Genomic DNA, 17682 nt, shown 5'->3' with positions numbered 1-17682 from the left:
CATCACCTCCCCGTGGCACGACACACAGTATAACAGTTTCCGGTAAAGAAAGGAGTGCGCAGGAGTGTGTTCTCATGATTTATTGGAAGTAATTGACATTTAGGATGTAATTGCTAGCAGGTCCTGTGTTGAGAAGATGACATGATGCTGTGGGAGTGTAGGGCGGCCTGAATGCACTGAAGAGCTGCCCTGAATCCCAGACTCTGAAGAGGCACCACAGAGTTTCTGTTTTCAAGCCTCCTCTTCATTCAACATGCCATCTTCATGCATCAGAAACTGTTACATTACTCTAACACCAATTCCCTTGTATTCTACTTAAGCTATCTTGTTAATTTCATTACACAGATCTAATTAAAAACCTGCTGTGTGAACATTTGGAGCAGTTGTTTGCGAATATCAGCTCGGACTACTGAGACACTGACGCTTGGGTGCCACCTCATCAATGGCTTGCCGTCAGGCCCCACCAGGAACTTTTCAAAGTTCCACTTGATGTCGTTGAGCTTAAGAGGCTCCCAGAACAATCTATCGCTGGGGTTATTGAAGCTGTCTCCAACCGGAGGGCAGGATTTCTGCATGAACAAAAAAAATATAAAAACAAAACAGGATATATGAGAGAGCAACAAATTCTGTGCACAGTCAAGTGAATAACCTCCACCCGACAGATCTATATGGGCACAAGACCAACTTTTATTTGCAATAAAACCATTTTGTTGTGTAAATTAATCATCTACATGAAGGTAAAATGTTCTACATAATTCTTCATCAAATATAGCCAGCAAACCTAGTGAGAAGTTTTTTCAGTGGCTCAAAATATTGAAAAATCAGAGAGCTATTAATCAAAGTTATATTTGGAAACACTTCAAGGTGTTGGTGTTTGGCTGTCCTTCTGTGCTGGGAGGGAGCACATCTGTGCAATATTAAGTAAACAAGAATGGCCCAGAACTTATCAGCAGGTCAGATTATAAAAGAGAACATAGATTTTTTTTTACAGCACCCAGCCTTGAGTGACAAACGTTGAGATATACTTTTGTTTAAAGAGTTCGTACACAGCTGGAAAATGGCGATCGTAATGCACTTTTTTGATTTTAACTACTATAAACAGACTACCTCTGATGTATCATATCCGCAAGCTGTCCATATCTTGAAAGGGAAAACTTACCTTAAGGAAAGTGAAAACCTCTTGCTCATTTTTTCCATTCACATCACCTTTCTCAAACAGCAGGAAGTTTGGGACAAATCCATTGCCTGGTCTGACATGTCTGGAATCCAGAGAGAGAATGCTTATCAGTGGACGTGCCTCTAAGCACTTTGTGCAGCCGATGCTTCATGAGCTGCGACTTGGCAGCTGCCCTGGATTCACTCCAAAGCAAAAGGACACAATCTACTGCGAAGACTTTGCTATAGATATAAGATGACATAAATTCAACGTGTGTGTGAGGCCACTACGAGAAACTGCCTGATTAAATGAAGTTTTGTTGATTGACAAAGGATTTACCATTATTGCAAATTCTTCTCTACATCCTGCTATGCAGATATATATTACAATATATACTGTCTAGTGAGATCATTGTGACTGAAATTTAGGGGATTCTCATATTTCCACATATTCTACAGGTTGAAAAAAATCCAATAGAAGAAACTTTCAAGTTCCCAAAAAGCTGAAATTTAGGAGAAACAAGGTTTTCACCTGACAGCAAATTATATGTACAGTAGCTCTGACCTAATTGAGGCTCGCAATGAAATAGAGAGATTTCTCACTTTAAACCTGGCAGAATTTCATGTCTCTGCCCTGGTTCCTGTTTCCCAAACTGGTTGCATGGAAAGCCAAGAACAGTAAGTCCAAATGGTTTCATCTCGTCGTGTAGTGCATTCAGTTCTGGTAATAGAATAGAAAGATAAAATATTTTGTTTTTTTTGCATTGTTACACAAAATAATGGCGCCTGTGGTGCTGTTTCTTACCCACATACTGTAGGGTGAGTCCTCAGTATGTAGCTGTATTGACGAAGAGGACACTCTTTCCGATGTAGTCACTGAAGTTTACAGTGTTACTCCCGTTTAGGGTCTTTGCATTATACTTGTGTATGGTGCCATCTACGGAAGCGTCACAGTGCTGGGGGTACAGACACAGGTCAATGCAATGTATATTTTTTTCAGCTGCCTAACAGACAACACAGTCACACAGCACTTATTCAGTATAGTATTTGGCTCATAAATTATGCTTACGTATGCAGACAAACAAATGATTCACATTTTCTCACCAAAAGCTAGGCCTTGACATTTGATTTGCACTCTTCTCACTTTCTTACTAAACTAATATTTGATTATGGGTGCTGTGTTTTGTAACATGTCAGACACCCACTCCTTTTAATGATTTTTGTTGAGTAATTTTCTTGGCATTGAAAAATAAAAAACCCTCTATTTCAAAGAGACACCTACAAATTGTGTATGAGTAAATGTGCCCAGAACTAGTCATCCCTTATGTAAATCATGAATAATACAATAACAGACTGCCTGTTCATAGTCTTGTGTCTCTAGTTAATGAGTACTATGACATATGTATATAATATAATGACTTCTAAATTGTGTCCCAAATATATTTAATGTGAGGAAATACAATAAATGCTCATTAACACCTGTTTCTCTGAAAACACGTCATTTTTTAAAGAACTGTTGTTGTAATGAGCTGAAAAATGTTGGCAAGGCCCTCCGTCCTGGTTCCTGTGCAAACATCAACGTATGCACAACAGCAAATGGATTCTAGGGCCTTAACTAAATAAACAAGACCCACTGGGGAGAGCTGCAACACTTTCACCTTTCTTCCCGCTCATACCTCTCTTGTTGTTGTTGTTATGTATGCCAGCCAAATGACATCTGCCCCATTACAAAACACAAGCCCAGTGTCAACAGACGAGGAGAACATTGCTCTCAAAGAGGCGGAGGCACTTGAATAGATTAAAAACTGCAGGCTGAGCTGGAACTGAGTTGATTTGTACCCGCCTTGAAATAGTATCCCTCTGTACTATACATTACAATTCAAATATTGACACATGGTATTTCACACAATTGACTCTACATATGTATAACAGACGTGATCCTGAGCGATGGGTACTGTATGTATAGAAAAGAGAAACTGTCAGAGTCATCCATGCTTGTAAAAGTGTGTAAACCACTAGGTGTTCAAGGTCAAAATTTGTCAATTGTAGCATTAATTGTAGCTGATATACCTTATTACAAGATAAGCAAAAAGTTTCATAAATGTACTGACTTTTTGTTGTGGTTGATGGTCTCCTTTATTTGTGAGACCATGAAAGTTTACATAATGTCAACACCACATGGCAAAGGATTTAACCTCTGATGTAACTGTGTGGGGGTATGGGGTAACACCTACAAAAGCACCCTACAGCCATTGTGCATAATACAAAAAAGAGTCATAAGGATAGTAAACAATGGAGGATATAGCGAACACAGCAACATGCTGTTTTTATGGTCATATACATTGAAGTTCATGGATATAGTATAGCAAAAATAATTTATGAAGCAAGAAATAATCTACTATCAGGTAATATGCAAAATAGGTTCTCCAACAGAGAGGGGGGTTATAATTTAAGAGGAAATTCTGATTCAAAGAAACTCTGTGTTTGGGCCACTATGAAGAGTATGTGTATTTCAGTCTGTGGGGTGAATTTGTGGATTGATCTGGATGTGAAGCTAAAACAAAGTACAAACATAAATCAGTTCAAGAAGATTAATATTAATATAACATTTTTAAGAGGTATATGGATGAGGAAAGGTTGTGTTAACTGTTTAAGTTTTATTATTTTTTTGACATTGGGTGGATACATAGAATTGGGATAGTTGTTTATAAATTGTATATATGAGTTTATGGATGAGTATTTGAGAGAGGGTTAGGTATAAATAAGTGTATTCCTCTTCCTACTCCATTTCCAACATGTAATATTTAATTTGTGTTTATTGAGATGTTGTATAGGCTTATTGTTTATTTCATTTTATTGTTATTCTTGTTTTGTTATTATCTGTTTTTTTATTTTTACATGTTCGAAATGAAATTGACTAACTTAATTACAATGACAAACACTACAACAAAAAGCTATTTGTTGTGACTATCATAAAGTTAAAATAAGGTGTCTATATAATTTTATCTGCACAAGCCTCATCAAATCCGGCTGGTGTGAGACCATTAGTCTGATTACTAATTATTATCAGCACTTATAAGCTATAAAAAGAGGTCTGGCAAGCACAGTTCCTTGGTGTCCAAAATTTCAGGTGCTTTAATTGGGCAAAGAAACAGCTAAATGATTTCATCTGTGGAGAGGAACATTCTCGAAAGTCCTAACAACATGCCAAACATGAATTGATGCTGCCAATTGGCATGCACCCACCTTTGCAGCTATGTTATTGTGATTTAGCTCTTTTGTCAAGTTCAGTCATACATTAGTTTGTCAACCCTCTTAACATACAAGTTAAATTATGACTAAAATAGACAGCAAAACATGCACATAGGTTAGTTACAACTCTTGATAGTTACAATCATTGTCAAACAACCATGACATGTATTCTGCTACATCTTAATTAAGCTTAATACAGCACAGATGTGAACTGGCATTATTACAATAATACCTGATGTCATGCAATTTAAGGTTGTCTGTCTGATCTGTCTTGGGGACAAAAGCTGTGTCCCCAATTGGTAAAATGCTGATTTTTGAGTCAGTGGTTAAGGTTAGAGTTAAGGTTAGGGTTAGGATTAGTAGTCACCAGGAAATTAATGCAAGTCTATGTAATATCCGCAAAATTGATAACATATAGGACAACATGTGTGTGTGTGTGTGTGTGTGTGTGTGTGTGTGTGTGTGTGTGTGTGTGTGTGTGTGTGTGTGTGTGTGTGTGGAGAGAGAGAGAGAGCAACAGGTACCTGGGTGAGCGGGAATCCAGCGGTGCAGGGTCGCAGCAGGCTGAGCAGCAGCACAGGCAGGAGGATCAACATCATGTCGACCTTCCACAGACGCGTTGTCTGCTCGCTGTGAATGTATGTCCGCTTCTCCCTCAGGATAAATAAACTCCTCTGCTGGTAGGAGGAGGGGTGGAGGGGTGCCACAGCTGGCTGAGATAACGCCCTCTGCTGACGCAAACTGCGCAAGCAATGACAGGCCTAAATAAAAAGATGCATGAATGAATAAATATATAAATAAATAAATGCAGTATAGATCAGAGTGCTTAGGTAGAAAAGACAGATAGTAATAAGATAATGAGGAACCAGTGCTCTTTATGGGGCAAATTGATATCACTGTTTCTTGTTTATTATGAATAACTAAATAATGTCCCCCCTTAAAATTCCCTAATTCTGACAATCTGCCAAAAATAAAACAAGCACAGTTGGTTTCTGTTCTTGTCTTTCATTCTGAGCATGCCAGGTGCTTAACCTACTGTGAACATTCATAAACAGCATTCATTGAGATTGTTGAGGGAAAAAAAATACATGGAAAAAGTAATGAATAAAAGGTTCTACTTGGAGTGACAAGCCGGTCCTCGCTGAATCTTGACGGGTACAAGATGGTAAGCGTCACCTTTGCCGAACAGATGAGAAATACTGTTGGTTTAATTTTTATTCATGGATCATTTCCCCTCTCCCGGATCAGCTGTTGCCATGGTGAGCTGGTACTTGGCTAAATGCCCTGTGGGTGGCTGACAGGCCTCTTCCCAGGACTGTTTCTCAGCAATGTTGATTGTGACTAATGTTTTACACAGTGTTCACATCAGATGTGTGTTATCCCACGAAAATTAAGCAGCACAGCAACATGAAAATGGCAAAGCAATAATGCAGCAAAATTTAAGACAAAAAAAGACTCAAGAAAAAGAAGTGCAAGAAAGCAAAAGATGTTTAAATGTTTGAATGAAGAGTCTGAATTTGGTCAGTTATTACTCTGTATTTTATTCCTCTGACTCACACATTGCCAGTGCATGTGCTCAGCTTGAACATGTAGTTTTATATGAACTTCCTCAACTGATCTTGTTTAATACTGAGACGTAATACTAGTTTTATAATGGTATGACTGATATTTACCTGTCAGGGACTGGTTTGCATGCATAAATGCACCCTGTGAAAAAGAGAAAATCCACCTGTTATTTCTGTAATATTGCACAGTTCAATTTTATTTTGTGAATTTGTCTCAACTTAAAGGGAAAACATGTCCTCAAATAAAAGTGATGACCATCAAGTTGAACAGCACAGACAGATCCTTGAGATGCTACACAAATGGTCAATATTTAAAAAAAAAACACTTTGATAACTATTACAGCAACCATGGTGGTTTTAATGACATGCAGGTACAGAACTGTAAGACTGATATTCAAATGAAATTTTAGGCCTTTTTCATTTACTTGCTCAGCACAAACTTAAAAAGACAATGCAGGTTTATTTACATGCAAAACTATTCTGGTGTGGGTACAGCTGGATCATGAGACAATGGCCTCAGGGCACAAACATAATAAGGTTGAAAACTGCACTGCACTTCAATGTTATTCAAAATACTATGGGACACTATACTCATAGAGAAGAAAACCTGTGATTCCTGTTATATTTTCTCAAAGTTGACCTATTCTACTATCAAACAATATTTCATCATCAGAGTTTGTGGAGCTGTTGTTATGTCAGTAGCTGCAGTTTAGGACAGGTTTAAACTTGTGCTGTCTGGAACAAAATTACATGGTCTTTTAAACTCTATTGCTGTGTCCTCAGAAGCTGAGGCGTAAACCGAACCATCTGAACCCAGTTGCTGTGTCCTACAGAAATCACTTAAATGCCACAGGAGACCATTGTGTCAGAGGTTTAGCTTAAACTTACTGCGGATGTGGTTTAAGAGAGGTTTGAGGGCAGGTCTGTAGGGGCCGTCTTCACAAATTGTCTTATCTTACAATTATGGGTCCTCCTAAATGGAAATTAAAGTTCCTATCAAAGAGTTTCCCCATAAAATGTATTCATAAAGCTGCTGGGAGCAACTTTTATTGAGGGACTGAGTGAACCCCTATGCTAAGAGGAGGGGCGAGGTTGACCCTGCTGCTATGGACGAATTGAAACAAAAGCACAGGGCGGAAAGCGACAGCCTAATCCCATGTTGCGGCAGAGAGGGGAGGAGTTTCTTGCACTACAGTCAATGCCCTTTTGCACTAGTGTCTTGTTTTACAGTTTACATTGTCTTTTCACTACTGTCCTGTCTTATAGTCTATACTGTTTGCACCACAGTCTTTGTCTCTTGCACTATTATGTTATGCACAGCTTTGTTCAGTTTATATCCCTATGTTGTGTATTTTATGTCTTACATTGTCTACCTGTTTGTTGCACCATAGGCTCCTGGGAAATGGTATTTTATCCCAAATGTATACTTGTATATGGAGGGGTTGACAATAAAGAGAGTCTGAGTTGTAGAGTTGTGTCCTGATCAATGAATAACGATCAGGACACAACTTTGACTGAGCTCTTTCTTTCTACATCAGATGGTCACCTCCAATAGTAATCCATCTATTCATCCATCCATTCGTGTAGGGAGCCCAGTTTCAACTCTCACCACATGAGGTCGACACTGAGCTCTCTGTTATCCGTGACGTCAGCTCCAGCGGTGCCGACACAGAGAGCTCTCGGCTCGGACTCGGCTGAGCTGGTGAAGAGATGGCGTCCCTTCTGCAGCCAGATAGAGTTGTCTATCTGGTCCGTGGAGAGAAAAGGATCAGAGCCCCCATATCTCAGCTTTATTTCTGCCGATACTGTAGTGAGCTACGGTCTCTGGAATGTGTGTCTCACGAGGTACGTTCACGTTATGCTTTGATTGTGATAAGCTCGCTATTAGCCAAGTCAGCAGCTACTTTGTTGTTAGCCGGCTGGCTAGTAGCTTTGACAGATGGGCGGGATTCGTCGAACCATGTCGCGCATTGTATGGCCGAGCCGCTTGTCAATCAAGATTTTGTCCAACAGTCGCGTAATCTCATTGGCTGTTAGCGACGGTTTAACCCTTATTGGAGTTCGCGTTATTCTTAGCGGCTAATATGCTAGCGCTTGCTAATGGAGCTAAACGTTGATGTTTATAACGGTTATAAAGGATATTTAGATGAGCTGAGTGTCCGAACAATAAATAAAGATTGTTTTAACGTAAGTCTACCTCCAGATAGCTTTCTTACTGTCAAAATGCAGATTGTTAACGTGGCTCACAGTCACCACACCCAGAGTCATATAGCCTAGATTTTTCCTGTGTCAACCTCACATTCGTAGTCTCTGATTTTTCTACATTTTGGATCCAAACTTGAGATTATTTTCCACCAAGACTTCGTCCTAAAGAATTCCATCTGTACACTTTTGTTGTCATCGCACCACTCTGCCCAAATTAAATGCTAACGTAGTGGGTGTTGACACTGATATTTAGGAAACCGATGAAAATGAAAGAATTAGATGCACATTTTTGAAGTTAAAAAAGTGTAAGTTTAATGAAATGAACAAAAGAAATGCAAATTGGATAAAGAAAGTTTTTGTCTCCCCTTTTCAGTTAATTATTCCATTTCATAATCCTTTCAAAAACAACTAAGAATGAACAAAGAAAACAAAATCAACTTTGGGAGAAGTAAAAGCTTTCTTTCCTTTAATAGACTTTCCACTACAGTATATGGAGATGCTGCTACCCAGTCATTCACATACATATATTTATTGTCTTCCCTTGTATCTCTCTCTCTGATCAGGTGGACTCCCACTATTGCCCGAGCTGTCTGGAGAATATGCCATCTGCAGAGGCAAAGCTCAAAAAGAACAGGTGAGACTAACCTGCAGACCTGTAGAGAAAACTGTATATCAGTAAAGTGGTCATAGCTGCCTGGTCTCCCTTACTTTGGCATATTTATGTAATTAATTTCCTTTCCTCCATTTCTGTGCGCTCCAGGTGTGCCAACTGTTTCGACTGCCCATGTTGCATGCACACCCTGTCCACCCGGGCCACTAACATCCCAGCTCCTCTGCCTGATGATCCTACCAAGACTGCGATGAAGAAGGCGTACTACCTGGCCTGTGGCTTCTGCCGCTGGACATCCAGGGATGTGGGAATGGCTGACAAATCAGTTGGTGGGTCCTGACATAATGTAGACACATTCATGTGGTCATATTGACAATATTTCCAAACTTTTAACAAAAGGAATAAGATGCATCAACTCTACCAAAGCACCATCTTCTGTCAAAGTCCTGTTCCACAGTTGCTCATTAGTTCAGCTCAGAAATAAAGCTGGTATGGGTTTTATTTGTTCTTTATGACTAAAATGTCTAAGTATCATCTTTTGGTGCATTTTGTTCACTGCAGCTAGTGGTGGATGGCAGGAGCCAGAGAATCCTCATAATCAGCGGGTAAGTTTCTCTCCTGTGGTCATTTAAATTCTCTCGAGTTGCTCACATGTTTCCTGATCACACATTGATATATTTTTGAATAGATGTCTCTTAGTAAATCCCCCACACACTTAGCCGGCCTGAGGCAAAAGCAAACTAAGCGGTTGCTTAGTGCCTCACGAACAACAATGGTCCCTCAAATAAACAACTTAAAAATGCACTTTTTATTTGTCATCATTTAAATTGTTGTTAAAACAGATTATCTTATATTTTTGCATCTATTGCAGAGTACCTCACATTCACAAATATTAAATAACAATCATCTGTATTAATAGTTCCCTTTCAAATGTTATTTACTGACCTCAAAGTGTAACCATACAGTATGTTGTGCTACGACACTGTTGGTGAGACATTGTTGGGAGAGGGTCGGCATAAAATACATGGAGTATCGATTACCATCTCTGGATCGAATTTTTGTTCCCTACAGATCAACAAGCTGATCGAGTATTACCAGCAGCTGGCTCACAGAGAGAAGCAGGAGAGAGACAGGAAGAAGCTGGCCAGGAGGCGACAGTGCATGCCTCTGGCATTCTCGGTACTCTGCTCCCTCTGAGCTCAACAGTTGCACTCAACCTTTTGAAAACTCTGCCCTGTCTTCTTTAACCTTTTTAAATGTCAAACAGCCTGTTGTCTCATTGTAAATGTTACAAAATGTGCAGATACTATTGGAGAAGAACTTTTATCAGCATTTGCTTCTAAGAGACTGATTTGAAGCTCACCCTAAATCTCAATGATATTACCAAGGGTACACTTAATATATGCACTGTTGAGGATATTATATGATTAGTGCACCTTAAACCAAAACAGGTGGGAATAATTAACAGCTGGAGTAGTTTTTGGAGTTGGAGTGCCACATGTCCACACAAAGGCAGATAAATCTGAAAGCTCTGTTTACATGTGAAACAAAGTGTTTCAGTAGTTAATTTGGTTGTTGTAACTGACATATTTTTCTGTTTCTTTTGTAAAACACTCTTGAATAATAATTCCTGAGCTGGACTGCTTGCAAATGTCTGCTGCAAAGTCTTCATATACATAAAGGCAAATCAGTGACAACACCTGCACAATATAGCATTTAAACAAAGATAATTTACTGCTACAGAGTACCTCACTGTGCCTGCGAGGTCATATGTCATCTTTTTGGAAAAACTTGGCTTTGCTCGTCTACTCTCCAACAAGAGATCCACGTTTTCAGATATATCCTTTCTTAAGCACGTTTGTTATCTGCACCATTCTCGGGTGTAAAAACACCATCTTTGTGTAGCTGGAAGGCCACAACGGAAGAAAAGTGGTTTTGAAATGTAGTCGTGTTGGTGCGGGCACGGTCTTCATGCTTCTTGAGCTTGTTGACACATTGTTTACACCTCCTGCATTCTGCTTTTACAATATTTAACATTCAGTACCGTGAAGCGATATTTCCCATGGTGTATCAGTAGCATTTTCAAACACTTAAGCTGTGATGCCCTGCAGTTGTTTTCCATTACTGATGCATTTCTGTTGCTCTTGCATGTCACCATTTGCCACTAATGTTTGCTTAATCACTTTGGTTTCACCTGGTTCTGTATTCTCTCTTTTTTTCTTTGCTAATGCACTCTGATATTTTGGTTTTGACCCCCCAGCAACACACTATTCATGTGGTGGTGAGTTGTATTTTTCACAACTTGGGTAGTCTCGTCTTTACAGGAGCACTGTCATCTCTGTATCTCTGTTCATGTCTAATATGTTAGCAGTGACCTCACAGATCACATGAATGTCTCCGTGGGTAAATGAGAGATCTGCACAATGGGAGCCTTTCTGTTGGTTAGAGGGAGAGAAGAAATACAGTAGTGTAACCAGATCAAAATATTTTTAATACTAATCAAATCATGAATCCCCAGACTGTCAGAGTTGATTCTCTCCCACTGTACTTGGCAGAAAGGCTCCTGTTTTTGTCTCTTACCACAAGACAAACACAATTGTTTTTGGCTTGTTTTAGTGTTTATTTAGATGTCAAATATCTTTTTTCCCCCTGTTTTGTTTTTAAAAGTTGTCAGAAGTTCCCTTTGGGGCCCTGACTTAGTGTTAAAAGTAGTCTGTAGCAAAAGTAGTTGTAGATTAAGTAATTACATACATGCTATTTTGAGTCCTTCATTTTCAGAAGGCCAAATGTTTGATCATGTTGTTTCCTACTTACTCAGGAAAAATATGGCCTTGGTACCAGACTGCAGAGGCAGAGGCCTGGAGCTCCCATATCAAGTCTGGCTGGTCTTTCGTGAGTCGTCTTTTGTCATATACCTGGAATTACTGCTCTTACTCCACACATGTAACATTTGTTTTCTATCAAATTCATATTATTGGTGACTTAGATAGATTAAAGTGATTTCTTACCTTCCAGCAACCATTGGTTTTTCAGTGTGCCATGAAAATCAGTTTGCAGAGCCTTGAAACTTGGCTTGAGACCTGTAGGTAATCCATTACAGTGAGCAGTTCATCACCCTTATTTTCTCTCAAAGTTACATCATCAGCACTGTTTATTAATACAGTTGTGAGCAGGGATCATTTTTAAAGCTGTCCTCTGTGTAGTGTTCAATAACCCTGCCCAACATATGAAAATTAATAAGCGGCTGCCAAAAAAGCTATATTGACAAAGAATGTTGGCAAGAAATCACATCCAGGAGACAAATGTAAAGCAGACTAGAAAAAAAACATACATAAATAATGTGACTTTAGTTTCTTCTTACTTTTTTAAAGGTTGCTGCACAGTAGGCAAGTCTCAAATCTCAGATGTTATAGTGTCCTTTAAGGCACCAACACTGAGTCCCGTTTCTGAACCTCATACAACTGTTATGTAACTTGGACATGAAATAAAGCTGTTAACTGTGATGGATTACCTCAAATTAGTTTTGCAAATTAACGAAAAAATAGTTTTACTGAACTCTGGAAAAGCATGAAAGTATTTTTTAGCCAATTATAGACGAGTGATAGAAACGAGTGAACATTCAGTTTATATTTAATGCCATTCATTATAGCCTTAAAGAGGGTGAGGACCAGAAGGAGATCACCATTGAGCCTGCCCAGGCCCTTGATGAGGTGGAGCCCCTGCCTGAAGATTGTTATACCAGGCCCATCAGTTTACCGGAGGGTAAGAGGTTCTCCAACACTCACTAAACATTACTAATGATTTGAGAATAATGATTTTTGTAAGGAGCTCTATAATTGAAATGTTGTTACCTCCTCTCAGTGACCACGCTGCGCCAGCGACTTCTGCAGCCTGACTTCCAGCCTGCGGGGGCATCTCAGCTCCACCCCAGGCACAAACACCTCCTGATGAAGCGCTCGCTGCGCTGCAGGGTCAGTGAGGCTTTTACTGTCCTTTCAATCGAAGGCTGTTGTTTTTATGTGGATCACATTTAGATAATGTTTTTCTTAATTTCCTCCTCCAGAAATGTGAGCACAACTTGAGCAAGCCAGAATTTAATCCTACTTCAATCAAGTTTAAAATCCAGCTGGTGGCTGTGTGAGTATTGGTCATCAGATTCTGTCCTGGACATCTGTTTTCATTACGTAGTTGAACATTAGTTTTTAATGAAACATCTAAATCAGCCTGAAGCCTGATGCAGTTTAATTAGATTAAGGTCCTGTTAGCCAAGCTTATGTTCAGGAAATTCTTCATGCAAAAATAGCTTAATATTAAACATGTATTGTTATTGTTACTTTTAAATTAAAATAAACTTTTTGTTTTTGTTTTTACATGATTAAAATTGTCTTCTGCCAAATAGCAATGATAATGTTCTGAGGAGTTCATGGTTTGTGAATGGTCGCGTTTTAACTCATACCACCAAAGACGCTGTGAATCCCCAAAGATGGTATTAATTACAAAATGACTGTTTGTCACAGTAAATACTTATTATTGTTAATCTTTTTCTTTGCCATGGCATATTGCATGGAAAATGTTTTCCAGTCCAATCAACTTTATTTTTGTTGTTTTCATTTTAGCTTTTGAACAAATTTAGTTTTTAATGCTTTCTCAAATGCTGGAAGTGTGTTTGAAGGTTACAATGTGTTGATCGGCTTTCTGTCTTTTCCTCCTACAGGAGTTATATCCCTGAAGTGAGAATTATGTCCATTCCAAATCTCCGGTACATGAAGGTCAGTTTGTACAGCATATTGTTTACACAGAAATGTATTCTTTTCTTCAACGACTGTACGCTGCTTTTAAAGACCTGGCTGACTCAGCAGTAGCAACGCCATTTGAGCTCAGGTCGACATTATTACATTATCATCATTATTGTCCTTCAGGGAAATTTGCCTTTCAGCCTGTATCACATACCCAATACATAAACAATCAACAAGTAAAAGCAACCACAAAATCACATCATAAAAAAGATGATAAAAGTATTTTACAACCAAGAACAGAGGCCAGTATGAAAGTGAGAATGATCAACATCACAAGTCAAGATGTGAAGCAATCAGAGATGTTGTATCTCACAGTACTTGTCAGTACTGATACAGATGTTAATCAGGAGAGTCTGGAAAGCACCTTGCTTTCCTAAGAATATGTTTGTACCTAATCTCCCTGATAAGGAAAAAATGTTGCAACCTATACCTGAACAAAAATCCTTGGTCCTAAGATATTTACTGAACATCAGAGCACTGCATAGCGTTTACAAATGAACTCAATCAGCTTTACAAGGTAATTTGGGTTAAACTGTGGTCTTTTTTCCCCTCCCTGTCCATCTAGGAAAGCCAAGTGCTGCTGACCCTGACCAACCCAGTGGAGAACATCACCCATGTCTCATTGGCTGCTTGTGAGGAGGAAGATCCTGATGACATCAATAGCACTGCCAAGGTATTAAACTGTTTATTTTTCCTTTCCTAGCAACAGTACAAACATTGACAGTCTGTTTGACACAATCAGTGTCAAACAGACAGTCAATGTTTGTATCTTCTACCTCTACTGACACTAACGCAGGATAAAGAGATAAAGAGAGCTGTTTGGACTTGCTTTAAGGAGACTTACAGGGCCAGTGTGTGGGACTTAGTGGCATCTAGTGGTCAGGTTGCAGATTGCACTCAACTGAATACCCCCCTCTCCCTCCCTCCCATTAGCCAATAGCTTTATAAGACGACAGCATGTCAAGGCTATGTGTCAACCAGCTTGTTTTGGGGTAATGTATGGCTTACAAACAGAATATAAAGGATGGGCACAGTTACAGATTGTGGTAGTTGTTCACCATATGCTTGTTAATTGCTGCACATTATGTCAAACGCTTCTCCTCCAGTGTTACCAGCTAACTTAAAGAGTGTGCAGGGTGGTCGGCTCCTTCACGCTGCCCGCTCCTTATGGAATAGGTAGCCTTCACATGGTCTCATATGCACAGCAGTTACGGTCCCATTTTACCTCCATCTGTCAGCTGTCACATGCACAGAGGAGAGTGCCGTGTTCCAGAGGAAGACAGTCTGCTGAGCCGCCTGTTGCCAGCAGCCACTCCGAGGCTTCTCATTGACTACAGGCTGTTTGTCTTGGCCTCTTTAGTGATGAAGTCATGGGCCAGGCTGGGTAAGGACAAGCTCCTGGCCAAAACAGAGCGTCTTCATGACCCATTTCCGTTCGCATTACGGCCAAACAGAGAGTGCAGTTGTGTCATTCTGCATGATCTGATATTCAAACACCTGGAGGGCTGTGTGAACCACATCCAGCCACGCTCGGTTGATTTGAACAACCAGCTCTTCCAAAGGCTGTGTTCACTCACCTCTTAAATAGTTTAGTTTGCTGATGACTTAAAGGGTACAGTACATTCAGTTTACACACAAATGCGATCCAAATTTTCTCACACGGGTTGCATATTTGTCTTTATTTTCTGAGCAAACATTAATCGAGGTATGTCCAAATCAGGTTTTGGGAAACTGTCATATAGAATTCATCAAGAGATACTGTGGTCATAAGCTTTGCAACCTCCAAGAGCTGCTAGTGATCATTTGAGAACTGAAAATATCATTATCCAGTACCTCGATATTAGTACTCACGTTTCATAACTGTCTTGGTCTGTTCACTAATGGTTTATTTCAGAACTGTGTGATTCTTAAATGTAATCCTGACTCCAGAGAAGGAATGTGTTCAGACAGCTGGAAAGGCTTCATGCAACACAATCTCTGGCTCCAGAGAGGAGCTAAAACCATGTTAATAAATTAAATGAAGTTTAGTATTTTTACCTTTTAAGACATAAATCCACATTAGCGTGTTTCAAAAAAACCGAGGAGCATCATAAAGATGAAAATCTTGGTTGGCCTCACAGCAGTCTGAAATGATTGAATGTTTGAACTGCTTTTTTCTTTTAGGTCATAGTACCTGGCAAAGAGCTGGTCTTGGCAGGCAAAGATGCTGCTGCTGAGTACGACGAATTGGCTGAACCTCAGGACTTCCAGGATGACCCAGAGTAAGTTAACAAAACACACACACACACACACACACACACACACACACACACACACACACACACAGAATTAATCGTGTGAACTATTGTGAGGCAACTTTTAACCTTATGTCCATCTCCTACACAGTGTTGTTGCCTTCAGGAAATCCAACAAGATTGGTTTCTTCATCAAAGTGATCCCTCAGAAAGAAGAGGATGCAGATGTCACTGTTTCATTTAAGGTCCGGCACGACTTCCGCAACCTCGCAGCTCCCATCAGGCCGAGCGAGGAGGGAGCTGACACCACCACTGAGGCCATTTGGCTCACCCATCACGTAGAGCTTAGGCTGGGACCACTCGCTCCCTGAACATGAATGCTCAGTTTACCCTCAAACAGTCCCACAGTCTTAGTGTCGGGTTCTTTGAGCTAACTGGAGGATTGGTTTAATTTAAAAATGATTTCTGATTCTGCTTATTAATATGAAAGAACTATTTGAAATCTACTTGGCATACAATTGATCCAGAGGGAGTTTTTTTGTTGTTTTTGTTTCAGCACTAAGTTGCCTCATCAGATACATAGTGAAATATATGATATAAAGCTCCCTATGCTGCCCAGTTTATAAAACAAACTACCTGAGAAGAGCATCAAGTTCAACTTGACTTCATGAGAAGTACTTTAAAGTACTGTAATCATGATAATATACTGTATTTCACCACATCATCCTCCTCAGTTTAAACACTTTACCATCTATTATTACAATCTTAACATAAACTGCAAACAACCACATGCAGTACATACACATTTATTAACTTAACTTATTTAAAAATAAGTTTTATTTCGTAGGAAAAAATCTGCTTTTGCTGTTGCAGGAATGTGAAAAAGCATTTATCACATAAGAGTATTTTCTTTGAAGCAAAGCAATTATAACCTCCCAGTCTCTCCACTCTTACTCTTACAAGTACGTTGTGTTTCATTAAATGTTTGAGCTGTTTTGTGGAATACTCGCCTTTGCTGTATGTAGCAAATAGTGCTCAAAGATAAGAGTGGTTGTATGCAATAATGTAACAGCGAGGAGATCACAAGAAACTTTGTCCAGAATAAAAGATGAGCAGAATCGGAAATCATAACTAAGAACAATCCATACATTTCCCAACTGTGCAGCACACACACTCTTCTGCGCTTTCGTATCCTTGTCACCCTCCTTTTCTGCAGACAACAGTATCGTATTAACTCGCATGCTTCAGCTATAGTGAATATTGCAACCGTTAGTCATCGCAGTTACTGATTCTGTACTGTATTCTGTTCAACAACGCTTGTTCTCTGGGGTGACGGTGACACCCGCCCAGACAGGGAGGATCGTTTTACTATTGTCTGAAGTCACACAGTAACTTTCTTGGCACTATGGAGAGGGTGTATAAGAACCTCTGCAAATTACTTTAAGTACAAAGTGTTCATTGGTTTAATGTGTTAAGACACTATCATTTTCTTCTGATTTAAACAAATTCTTTTGGTTTGTAGGATTTACTGACTTCTCTGTCAGTGTGTATTGTAAGCTGCTGTCATTTTTGGTTTTCAGTGTGTAAACTTAGTAAAACAGAGCCTTACAACACAGTTAATCTTCTGTACTGGCTAATAAAAATAATGTGATACTGTAACTGATGTCTTGACTTTTTCAGTTTTTTGTTTGTCATGAATTGTGCTGTACTCATTCTCACCACAGGATGGAGCTACAGGGAAACAGTTTTTATTAGACAGTGGTTGCATTGGGGAGAGCTGCTTTGGGTAGACATCAGAGGAAACTGGCATATGTGTTCCAGGAGATAGTCTTGAATTCTTCTGATGATATTCTTCTGAGGGTAGT

The 17682-nt window shown here is 39.5% G+C and overlaps 2 protein-coding genes across 3 annotated transcripts; one reads left to right on the top strand and one right to left on the bottom strand.

Annotated features, from left to right (window-relative positions):
• Nucleotides 1-65: 65 nt before the first annotated feature.
• On the bottom strand, nt 66-5162 carry gpx3 (glutathione peroxidase 3). Its single transcript, XM_044364707.1, has 5 exons — nt 4932-5162; nt 1961-2111; nt 1759-1876; nt 1160-1259; nt 66-569 (listed from the first exon to the last, which is right to left on the bottom strand). The coding sequence occupies exons 1-5, from the start codon at nt 5004-5006 to the stop codon at nt 348-350; spliced, it is 666 nt and encodes a 221-aa protein (XP_044220642.1). The 5' UTR covers nt 5007-5162; the 3' UTR covers nt 66-347.
• Nucleotides 5163-7621: 2459 nt separating this feature from the next.
• dctn4 (dynactin 4) lies at nt 7622-17476 on the top strand. 2 transcript variants are annotated; one of them, XM_044363773.1, is made up of 14 exons: nt 7622-7817; nt 8741-8811; nt 8938-9116; nt 9349-9392; nt 9859-9966; nt 11048-11068; nt 11606-11679; nt 12437-12549; nt 12649-12758; nt 12851-12924; nt 13502-13556; nt 14149-14256; nt 15747-15844; nt 15969-17476. In XM_044363773.1, the coding sequence occupies exons 1-14, from the start codon at nt 7683-7685 to the stop codon at nt 16186-16188; spliced, it is 1410 nt and encodes a 469-aa protein (XP_044219708.1). In that variant the 5' UTR covers nt 7622-7682; the 3' UTR covers nt 16189-17476. The 2 variants fall into 2 exon arrangements, with proteins under 2 accessions (XP_044219708.1, XP_044219709.1); XM_044363774.1 differs by lacking the exon at nt 11048-11068.
• The last annotated feature ends 206 nt before the right edge of the window (nt 17477-17682 follow it).

The sequence above is a fragment of the Thunnus albacares genome, chromosome 10 (genome assembly GCF_914725855.1).
Source record: "Thunnus albacares chromosome 10, fThuAlb1.1, whole genome shotgun sequence".
NCBI lineage: Eukaryota > Metazoa > Chordata > Actinopteri > Scombriformes > Scombridae > Thunnus > Thunnus albacares.
Note: the sequence above shows the minus strand (reverse complement) of the source record. Positions and strands in the feature narration are given on the sequence as shown.

Excerpts from the sequence above, each read along its gene's own strand:
- dctn4 (XM_044363773.1), top strand. The coding sequence starts at position 7,683 with ATGGCGTCCCTTCTGCAGCCAGATAGAGTTGTCTATCTGGTCCGTGGA. Across the intron at positions 12,550-12,648 it reads GCCCATCAGTTTACCGGAGG|TGACCACGCTGCGCCAGCGA; the intron begins GTAAGAGGTTCT and ends ACCTCCTCTCAG. Across the intron at positions 15,845-15,968 it reads GACTTCCAGGATGACCCAGA|TGTTGTTGCCTTCAGGAAAT; the intron begins GTAAGTTAACAA and ends TCTCCTACACAG.